Source organism: Arachis ipaensis, chromosome B10 (assembly GCF_059453495.1).
Source record: "Arachis ipaensis isolate K30076 ecotype BB chromosome B10, ASM5945349v1, whole genome shotgun sequence".
Lineage (NCBI taxonomy): Eukaryota > Viridiplantae > Streptophyta > Magnoliopsida > Fabales > Fabaceae > Arachis > Arachis ipaensis.
In genome coordinates, this window is record NC_142435.1 from 25,814,427 (window position 1) to 25,826,582 (window position 12,156).

General features: G+C 33.9%; 1 protein-coding gene across 1 annotated transcript; it reads left to right on the forward strand.

Annotated features, from left to right (window-relative positions):
* Nucleotides 1-8,735: 8,735 nt before the first annotated feature.
* On the forward strand, nucleotides 8,736-9,796 carry LOC107620381 (uncharacterized; the record flags this gene model as incomplete). The annotated part of the gene is made up of 1 exon (XM_016322544.3): nucleotides 8,736-9,796. A coding segment is annotated over one exon (672 nt), but the record flags the coding sequence as incomplete, so codon positions are not given.
* Nucleotides 9,797-12,156: the final 2,360 nt, after the last annotated feature.

Below are 12,156 nucleotides of genomic sequence, written 5' to 3' on the forward strand. Positions count from 1 at the left end.
TATCTTGGGTACATCATACAGGATAATGGAGAGATTGAACAGGATGTAAATCATAGGATCCAAGCAGGTTGGTCAAAATGGTAGAGTGCATCTGGTTTTATATGCGACAAAAAAGTGCCTTTAAAACTTAAAGGTAAATTCTATCGCACCGCTATAAGACCGGCTATGCTTTATGGTACGGAGTGTTGGGCGGCTAAAGGGGAGCACGAACATAAGCTGAGTGTGGCAGAGATGAAGATGTTGAGATGGATGAGTGGTCATACGCGATTGGATAAAATAAGGAATGAAGATATAAGGGAGAGAGTTGGAGTAGCACCCATTGTGGAAAAGATGGTTGAATCGCGTCTCAGGTGGTTTGGACATGTGAGAAGAAGACCGATAGAATATCCAGTCAGGAGGGTGGATGAGATGAAAGATGGACAAAGGGCAAAAGGCAGAAGAAGACCTAAAAAGGCCATCCATGAGGTGGTCAAACGAGATCTACATATAAACAGTCTCTCTGTAGACATGATACATGACATAGCACAATGGCGTCGTTTGATTCATGTAGCCGACCCCACTTAGTGGGACAAGGCTTTGTTGTTGTTGTTGTTATTTAGTTGAAAAGAGAAATTAGAGAGAAAAAAATAAAAAAAAATTAGTGGACTCTCTAATGTTAGAAAGAAGAGAGAGAAAACTTATTTTTTTTTCTATACTTTTAAGTTTTAATATTATTCCTTCACTTTTTTTAATATATTTTATAAGGATAAGATTGTCTTTTTATAATATTTCTTTCTTTTTTATTTTTCTTTCATCCAAACACATCTAAGGAAAATAAAAATTCACTTAATTTCTTTTCTTTCCTTTCTATTTCTTTTCTCTCTATTTCTTTCCTTCCAACCAAATATAAAAGATTTAATTGACGAACCGAACTGGGCAGAATATCGGCTCAGTCTGCATCAACTCACCCGCTTATCTAGAGTGGATGTGCGAGATTTTTGCTTGTCGAACCGACGTCGGTTTATTATGAACCACCAGTTTGCTGTGAATTTAACCAGTCAACTACAATTTATATCCTTAAACGATTCAATCGAACTCAACCGACTAGACTACTGGTTCAGCGTGCATCACCTCACCCCCTCCTTTACCGTAGATGCATGCGATTTTTTTTAATGAATTTGTACCAATTCGTTATGAACCACCAATTTTCTACGAGTTTGATCAGTCAACTATGGTTTATATCCCTAAATGATATCATTTTTGAACTGAATCGGCCAGACCATCGATTCAGCGGCCAACTTCGATTTATATCCTTAAATGATTTAATTGATGAATCGAAATCGGCCAGACTAGCAAATTTGTTCCTAAACTTTCAAGCAATCCTCGAACTCGTCCTTGGACTTAAAATTGCTCCAAATTTGTTCCTGAACTTAACACCGGTCATCCCTGAAGCATTTTTCGTCCATCACTTGTCATCAGAAAGCTGAGGTGGAGTGATTCCTGCCACGCTGGCACTATAATGGCTAGCTGACATGGTGAAGGAAACTTTATTTTTGCAATTTGGTCCATTTTTCCTTTTAAAATCCTAATTTTCAAATTATCTTCACCGGATTCTCTACCTCACTCTCTTCTTCTTCTTCAACTACTCTCACCTTCCAAATCCAATCATCACTGTAACAACAATAATATCACCTTCAACTCTTACCTTCTCATAAGATTCATCGCCGATCCTGTTCCTGACACAAACATGACAACCTAAACAGCAACAATCACAAAAATAAATAGCGACAATCAGAAAAAAACAACAATAATTACAAAATACAAAACAACAAAAAATCAACCATTAGATCTACGTTAAAACAGAATCAGCAGCAACAATCGCCGAAAATATTAAACAATAACTAAAAAAAACTCACCTTGGCTGCACGCAGAGGGAGATAACCAAACCAGAGGAGAAAAGAGGGAGGCAGAGAGAGACAAAGAGAGACAGAGAAGAGACAAGAGAATAGCGCAGCCGTGCGAGCAATGACGATGACGAGTAGAGAGGGAGTTTTTAGTGAGTGACGGGCAGCGAGCACGACAAGTAGAGAGGGAGGCAACAAAGAGTAGCGAGGGCAAGAAACGAAACAATGCAGTAACGTAGAGGGGGACGACGATGGCACGACGACGAGATGGAGGCCAACGAGAGGCGGCGATAGAGAAGGTTGAGGCTTTATGCTATGCCTTTGTCGTGTTTGAGTGCTGTGAGTGTGAGAGACTAGGTTCGGGAAGGTGCGAGTGGCGCGGTGCCGAGACGAAGGCGGGCAAGATGCGACGACAAAAAGGGTTGAGGAAAGCTCTGTCTTTGCCGTGTGGTTAGTCATGTGAGTGTGAGAGAGTGGGGTTGGGGAGGAGGGCCTCGACGGCCATTAAGGATTTTTGTTATAAATACAAAAAAATGATGTCATTTCAGTGCCAGCGTAGTAGGAATCAGTCTAGCTCAACTTTCCGATGACAAGCGATGGACGAAAAGTGCTTTAGAGATGACCGGTGTTAAGTTCAAAAAAAAATTGAGGCAATTTTAAATTTATGGACGAGTTCGAAACTCGATTGCAAGTTAAGATACCACTTTGAGATTTAACTTACTCTATAGTCTAATGCTTTCCTCCAATCCAATACATGGAAGGCGATTTAGAGTTGGACAAGGAGTATGTAACTGAATTAGACACACCTAATAGGAGTGACAATTTAGAAGAGTTTGTGCTTAAGACCTCTCTAGCATAAACTCCTACGGGGCAACTTAATTCATTCTATGGCGCCATTTCCTATTCCTGTTAGTGTTTTTGAGCCACTATGTCTCTTTGATCCCAAGAAAGATATATATGGCAATAATTATAAATTACAGAAGTCACAACACGATATAGGATATGGAACATTGGTACGCAAAATCGTGATTGTTCATTCCCTGGCTACAGCACCAAAAACTTGGTGTAGGAGAACGTGATCTCAAGACTTCTACACAAACCCGCGTAACTAACCAGCAAATGCACTGGGTCGTCCAAGTAATTCCTTACGTGAGTAAGGGTCGATTCCATGGAGATTGTTGGCTTGAAGCAAGCTATGGTCATCCTTGTAAATCTTAGTCAGGTGGATTCAAATGGTTATAAGGTTTTAATAATTAAAATATAAATAAAATAGAAAATAAGATAAAGATACTTATGTAATTCATTGGTGGGAATTTCAGATAAGCATCTGGAGATGCTTTGTTGCTTCTGAACTTCTGCTTTCCTACTGCCTTCTTCCAACCATGCGTTACCTCCTTCCATGGCAAGCTGTATGATCCTCTCGGATGAAAACAAATCCATATGCGCTGTCACCGCACGGCTAATCATCTGTCGGTTCCCGCTAGCGTCGGAATAGGACCATTGTCCATTTGCACACTGTCACTGCGCCCAACATTCGCAAGTTTAAAGCTCGTCACAGTCATCCCTTCCCAGATCCTACTCGGAATACCACAGACAAGGATTAGACTTTCCAAATTTTAGGAATGCTGCCAATGGTTCTAGCCTATACCACGAAGACTCTGATCTCACGGAATGGAATGCTCTGTTGTCAGGAGAGGCAATCATGGTCGTGAACCAGGAGGCCAAGAGATACACACTCAAGTTATTGCAGATAGAACGGAAGCGGTTATCAGGAACACGTTCATAAGTGAGAATGATGATAAGTGTCACGGGTCATCACATTCATCAGGTTGAAGTGCGAGTGAATATCTTGGAGAAGAAGTAGGCATGAATTGAATAGAAAACACTAGTAATTGCATTAATTCATGAAAAACAGCAGAGCTCCACACCTTAATCTATGGGGTGTAGAAACTCCACCGTAGAAAATATATAAGTGAAAGGTCGAGGCATGGCCGTGAGGCCAGCCTCCAAACGTGTCTATTAGCATAAGATTCACAAAAAGACCTCTAATAAATCTCTAAAAGTAGTTTTTATACTAAACTAGTAACCTAGAGTTATAGAAAATGAGTAACTAAGTGTAGATAGTGCAGAAATCCACTTTCGGGGCCCACTTGGTGTGTGCTTGGACTGAGCATTGAAGCTTCCACGTGCATAGGCTGTTCCTGGAGTTAAACGCCAGCTTTGGTGCCAGTTTGGGCGTTTAACTCCAATTCTGGTGCCAGTTTGGGCGTTTTACGCCAAGATGTTGTAGGCTGACTTTGAACGGCAGTTTGGGCCATCAAATCTCGGGCAAAGAATGGACTATTATATATTTCTGGAAAGCCCAAGATGTCTACTTTCCAACGCATTTGAGAGCGCGCAAATTGGGCTTTTGTAGCTCCAGAAAATCTACTTCCAGTGCAGGGAGGTCAAAATCCAATAGCATCTGCAGTCCTTTTTCAGCCTCTGAATCAGATTTTTGCTCAGATCCCTCAATTTCAGCCAGAAAATACCTAAATTACAGAAAAATACACAAACTCATAGTAAAGTCCAAAAATGTGATTTTTGAATAAAAACTAATAAAAATATAATAAAAAATAATTAAAACATATTAAAAACTATGTAAAAATAATGCCAAAAAGGGTATAAATTATCCGCTCATCAAACATACGAACACACAATTTTAATTTTTTGTAAGACATGGGGACATGTCATCTATATAAAAAGTAAAGTATTTTTTAGATAAATTACAATACTATTTTATTGATATTAAGATATGTTGAGTTAAGAGATTAACTAAATTAATTGATGATGATGACAAACATTATTTTATTGGGCTGATTACCCAATTAGTGTTGATTATTTCTGATTAAGTGTTGCAGGCTAAAATTCATTGTTGCAGCAGCCCAATATGGAACAAGCTGAATCTATTGTTGTGGGCAACAATTTCAAACAAAGCACAATTGCAAATAACAAAGAAATCAAACAGGCTGAATGGTAAGTGGATATGATCCAAGCCCAAGGCATTCCTCTCAAGCTGTTCTCTCCAAAGTATTGCCTCCAAAACAACGTTCACTTTTCCTCTTCGATCAGAACTCAGAGAAGAAAGAGAGAGAGCTTCATTCCTAACTATTCAGCAAAGAAGAAAGAAAGAGAAGGGTTAAGCAAAAAGGTTGGGGTCTCATCACCCACATCAAACCATATTAAGATAAGTCACAAGCTAAAGGTGATTCATTTTCTTTTACATGCATTTTATTTTCTTCTCTTCATCTCCAACTTTTTGCCAATCCAATTTGGGATACATGGAAAAGGTGATCTCTGATAAACACTGTTGTGAATCAAAGGTCAAGATTATTTTTTGGAGACCAAGTAGTATCTCAAAGGTTCAGATCTGGGTTTACCATTGAAAATATTTTTCTTTGCTGTCCTGAGGCTTTCGGTCAAAGAAGAAGGTCAGAACCAAAATTCCTAATTTGGGGATTAATTAACAAAAATGATGTGGTAAGTTGGTAGCACACAGTTCAAGGAGTTGACCTAGGAGAGAGCAACTCAACAATATGCAAGGAGATACAAAAGAAGATTTTTCATGATTCTGAAGCAAAGGAGAGAGAACCAGTGTTTTGAGGTGTATGTTTTGAGAAGAGTTCTCTGAAGAGGTTCATCAACTTGGACAGTGCTTCTTAGTCAAAGGAGCATTCCGCCAGAATGAGGAACTAAATCAGAGACAAGCAAATCTGGTTCATCACATAGCAAAGAGGCTGTTGAAGCATCAATCTCCTTCATGTTTTACGGATTGTAATTTTTTTTTAATGTTTATCTTTCTGTAATTTTTTGAGGTAAAAAGCAGAATGAGAGAGCTCAAGTAAAAGTCTAAGAGTGGAAAGAGACAGAGTGATACACTTGAGTGATTTTAGATTTCTTTAGGTTGATTTTGTATCTTGTATCTTGTACCAGTGATGTACCCCTTTCTTAGTTGGGTGAGCACTAAGAGTGAAGAGTTAGGTATTAGTATAACCAAGTCAAGTTAGGTTAGAACTTGAGAGTGAAAGGATTGTGTCAATTTTGTAGAATTGGTGTATGTAATACTTTAACTATAGTGGAAATTCTACCACTGTTGTGGTGGAGCCATTGATGTAGGTTGCATTGCACAAGGCAACCGAACCAGGATACATGATGGTGTCAGCTTCTCTCTTCCCTTCTCTGTTCTATTTTCTGATATTCATGAGACAAAATGAAATTGTCTCATAAATTTTTCGCTGCTGAGTTCAAACAGAATTAGACTGAAAGTTTGTTTTAAAGGGTTATTTATTAAAGTTAAAGAAGGTCATAGATTCAACCCCCTTTTCTAAGTCTTCTAAAATCTTCAAGATATAAATTAATATTTTAATTATTTTTAATGTCATTTATTATTATATGAAGTATTTTAAATAATTTTTGTTTTAATAAATAATAATATATACTATTTTTAAAATTATTTTAAGAATATCGATTAAGAATAAGTTTAGACAAGCTAGCACATGATAATATTTAGATGGCTCGAAATATATCAAAAAAAAATATTTTTATTTTTTATTAAGACACAGTTAGACATAGACGATACATGTGTTTAACAATGAGAAGTCTAACACGTAGATATGACAACTCAATGAGATGTCCATATTTCATAGGACAATAATACCAACTTTTTATGTCTTATAAATTTAAAATAAATGTATTTTTTTAAAAATATGTATATTAATAAATAAAATACTATTTAAAAAAATTTCGTAAAAAATATATTTTACATTCCTCCTGTTTCACTTCTTATTAAAAAAAACATTTTGATTTTGAAAACTTAATTTTTGGTAAATTTTTTTTTTATTTCAATCATCAAAGATAATATCAATTTAATAAATATACAATTATTTTTCATGTTTTTGTTGTAAATAACAAATTAGTGAAATTACTCGTATATTGATCCAATTTGTTTAAAAAATATATAATTATCTAAAAAATATATATATACACAAAAATATTAAGGCAAAATTTGATATTTATACCATTTTAATTTTATTTTAACTATTTTTATTCGATAAAATAAATAAATAATTATTTAATATAAAATCACCAATTTCAAGTTTTGGAAAAAAGACTTCACATTAAAATTTATTTTTAAACATGTTTAATATACTTTTAAGAAGTCAAAATATTAATTTTTATTTTATGATATATTTTGTTAAAAGTTGAATTTTTAAGACAACAAAATATATTAAAAAGTAAAAACATAAAACGCAAGTGTGTGAGATCATCCTTAGTCAGGATTTTTTATTTTAATAAATAAATTAAATATAATAATTATTAAAATAAATAATTTAAACAATATTTATCAAAATAAATATTGTTCTCTTATCTCGTTTACACTATAAACAAGATAATTTTATCTGTATTTTGTTTACAGTGTAAACGAGATAGATGTTATTCCGTTTACACTGTAAACGAGATATATGTATTTATAAATAATTAAATATAATTTTTAAAAATAATAAAAAATATTAATGTTTTTAATTTGACCAAACTCTTACAAATAGAATGTTTCAAATAATAAAAAAGATAAACCGTCTATCTTAAATAACAGGAAAGATAGATTGTTCATTTATCATGTTAATACGTTTATTTTGAAAGCGCAACGTTAAATTGCTCACTGTTAAGATAATTATCTTGGATTGACTCTTAATAGGAATCATCCAACCAATTAATTCATCTCCATTGAAAAAATTGATAGAAGAGATTAAAATAAAAACATAAAAAGTCGTGAAGTTAATGCACGATCAATTAAACACAAAAAGATGAGATAAGCGTCTACCAATTATTAGATAAATAATTTATTTTAAATAATAGAAAAAATAAACAATCTATTTTAAATAATAAAAAAATAAACTATAAATACGTTAGGTTAACATCCATTCTTTTATCGCAGATATAAAATTAAAAAATAAATTTCACTTTTTTTTATCTTTATTTTTAAATAATTTGAAAAAAAAACACAGAATCTCCTATTAATAATACTGCGTAACTAACTATAATCTGTAACCCCATGATCCTCGCGTGGTTCTTGTTGGTTTGTTGCTGATCAGCGGATAATAACAAACTCTCCCCCCCCCCTCCTCCTCTTTCGCACCCTTAAGCCCCCAAACGGCCAAACGACGACGACCACTTCCACACACCACCATCGAATTTTCCGTTACACATATTCTAAGTTTCTAATCACCGCTATGTGCTACCCATAAAAAAATACTGTGTTAATAATGGACAATCTAACCCTGTAATTTTTATTTATTTCGATGGTTAGAAAAATAAATATGTTAACATATTTATTTTAAATGGATAATTTATTTTTTTTATTATTTAAAATAGATTGTTTATTTTTTTTATTATTTAAATTTTTTTTTTATTATTTAAAACATTCTACTTATAAAAATTTGATCAATTTAAAAGTATTAGTATTTTTTATTATTTTAAAAATAATCGAGATAGTATAAACGAGATATATAAAAATTAAAAAATTACATATATCTCATTTACACTCTAAACAACATATATATAAAATTATCTTGTTTACTTAAATAAGATAAAAAAATAGTTATTTTGATAAATATTTTTTAAATTATTTATTTTGATAATTATTATATTTAATTTATTTATTAAAATAAAAAATCCTCCTTAGTCATTAGTTATTTCCAGCTATCCTCTAATTTATCCATCCCCAAAAAAAAACCAGCCACGTCAGCAGACCCCAAACCCCTCGTGAAACCGTCCGCACTAGATCAAAGCCCAACCTCACCCAGCTCTCTATAAATACCAAAACCTTTTTATTCAAAACGACCTCATCCTCATTCAGTTATTCTTCATCCCCCTCCCCTATCTGAAACAGAAAAGAAAATAAGCCCAAAACCACCTTCTAGAATCCCTCGATTCACACACTTTCAGCACGAACTGGCTAACTCTCAGGAAGCCTTGTTGGTGGACGCTGCTGACTCCAGCAACATTAAGCTGGTTCGAGCATTTTATGACGCCCTAAGTGCGCGTGACTCTCACGCAGTCCTTAATCTCGTGGCTCCAGACCTCGAGTGGTGGTTCCATGGTCCACCGTCCTGCCAGTTCCTGAAGCTCTTGCTAACCGGAGAATCCTCCTCCTCCGCTTCCACCGCTGCAGACTCCTTCGAGTTTGTTCCGCTCTCCGTCGTATCCTTTGGTAGCACCGTCATCGCCGAGGGCCGCGACGCCGTGCGCTCCGTCGCCTGGGTCCACGCCTGGACAGTCACGGATGGGATAATCACCCAGGTCAGGGAGTACTTCAACACTTCCTTAACCGTTACCAAGATCGGAGACTCTGATTCCGATTCAGATTCCGGTGAATCGGAAATTGTTCCGGCGAGCTCTGACTCCGGAGGGTTCCCTTGCGTTTGGGAGAGCAGTGTCTCTGGTTTCACCGGAAAATCGGTCCCAGGTCTCGTACTGGCGATATAAACAAGGAAAAATAATAATTAATAATAATAATAATATTAATAAATAAATAAATAATATTGTGAAAAACTGAAAACTATTAAAAATAAAAGGGTTGTGCACGTGGCGTTTGGCGATTCGCTGGTTTCACGGGGGCATTGATTTGGCGCCTTTACCTTGAGGCCAGAGATGTAAGACCCTCTTTGCCTTGGTGCTGTGTAAGATTTGGTATTGCTTTTTTTTTTTTTTTTTTTGGTTATTTATTATTTACTAATTAATCTTTTAAGTTCCGAGTGTGCTTTGTGTGGAACCATTACCATTATGGGTGTATTTTGGTTTTGGTGTTCTACCGAGTTTAATATGATGTGGTCTGATAATGATGCAATAAGAATATGTAAGAATATTTGTTTTCACATTTGTGTGATACATGATAGCATATGCTCTCTATTCTCCATCCAACGATCTCTCTTAAATGTTAAATGTTATATTACTTATCCAAACGCTTCATTGTTGACCTTTAACATTTAACGCGGAGAGTTCAATTAATTTTTGATGTGGTGGTAGGACCCAGGAGTTTTATTTTATAGAATTAAATTATTACTATTAATTGACTAATTCTAATGTTAATTAATTAATTTAGCAAATGGAAGTTTAGCTTTTATTGTTAATCGTGTACTAAAATGAAGCTTATCAAACTGATATGGGACTACTCTTATTGAATTGATGGGATGATCTCGTAAATTTTAATCGCAATCAGAAAAGGCTAGTCCGGTCTCGTGCTTTCAACTTTTTGAGTGCCTTAGGAATCGGATCTTTAGGAAATTCCGAACGAGAATCCCATTGGTGTGTAAATTAAACTTTTGTGTTATAAAAATAATTTCGGAAAATGAGAGCAAACTTTATCTTTTATATCCACGGAGATGGTGATGTTACACTTTCCCATGTGCTCTTCTAGCTCTCTTTAGTTTTAAGACTTGCTGCATGCTTCAAAGGCAAGTTATAATAGGAAATTTATTGTTCTATTTTTGTTATACCTGATTCTTATGCAGTAACACTTAGTAAAGAACTAACGGAGGAGGGATTTAAAATAAAACTATAAAGGAACTGGTTTGGGTGCCCAAAAGGATCACTTTCAGGTACTCAGAAATTAAGAAGAAAGATAAGAAAATCAATGGGGGCACGGTTTGTTGTCGGCTTGTACAAAACGCGTGATGACAATTGACAATTTGACACAGCTAATTGAAAGCTGGGGGGGTAAGGAGTCACGACTAAGGGTCTAAGGTCCACCTACTATCTACTCAGTCTTACTCTTTCGCGAATACACCAAACCTATCTTCTTCACTTCCATTCTGCCATTATTAGTACCTACAAATTGATAAGTACCTATGGAGATTTGCATTCCTTTTACGCCAAATATATTTAATTTGAAAACAAATAATTCTAAACAACCATTTATTTCTAATATTTTTTTAAAAATAGCATTTAATTTGCAAATATTTTTAAAAAGTATTTATTTTTAATGATTGTGATAGATAAATTCAGTGATGTTCCTAAAAATAATGCATCTCTTTATGTAGTAAGGATATCGAAACAATGACCTATATTAAATTATATTACATATATGGAAGGCCAAAAATCATTGAAAAAAAATATTATTATCCAAATACCATTTTTAAAATGCGTTAAAATGAAGACAAGGCCAATGCAATTTGAGATAGGTGTCCCAGTTTTGGACATATTCTAATATTAGCGTGTTAGTACTTAAATTTACTCAACTTCTTTAGTTAAAACTAAATCATTTTAACTTTTAATACTTAACAAAAAAGTTAAGAATACAAGAGAAATAAAATTTTAGTAGAAAGAATATTTTATTAATCAAGTATTTGTTATAAATGATTCAATCATTCACAATTCAAACTTTCATTTCTATTTATAGTCATTAATCTCCTCAATTGACGATTATAATTAAATCTAATTAATGATCTAGATCGAGTGTCCAGAACCTTCATTACAAATATCTAATTTACTGCATTTTTTTAAATACTTTTAGATTATTCTACACTACTCTTCATACTTCTACATATATCTACACTCTTCTAGCTTATTCTATAATCTTCTAGGATATTTCAAGATCTTTTAGAATCTTCTGAGACATTCTAGAATATTTTAGAACCATCTAAAATATTTTCAAACATTTTAGAATATTATATAGTTAAATATAATATCTTAAACTTTTCAGCGGTAACATAGAGATATTCAAATTTAAAACAATATAAATTAAACTACTCACCCAATTCAATACAAACCGATAACTGTAACATCTTATCACACAGAACTTTATATTTAAGTCGTAAATACAAAACTCAATCCTTACATCGGGTCAAAAATTGTAACATCACCTAGGAAAAAGGTAATAGTTAAGGTTGTCCCCTTTATTCTGTTACGCGGATAAGATATAAACATTGCAGTTTTAATTTTACTTTTGCTCTGTATTGTAGTGTTATAAGTTATATTTGAGCCAACTTAATTAAATTTAGTCGCTAAAAAAATTTAAATATATAGCAAGATTGTATTTTTTTTTTTTTACCAAAGATAGAAAACACGAACTCACAACCTCTTAAGTGAGTATGAAGAGACTATGCTATTTGAATTATAACTCATTGGCTAACAGGATCGTATTTTTTAATGGGTGAGATATCTTTTTTATACAACTCGAATTAAGTTATTTAGGTGTTCTAATTACAAGGATTTTGGGAATAAAAGTATCTTAAAA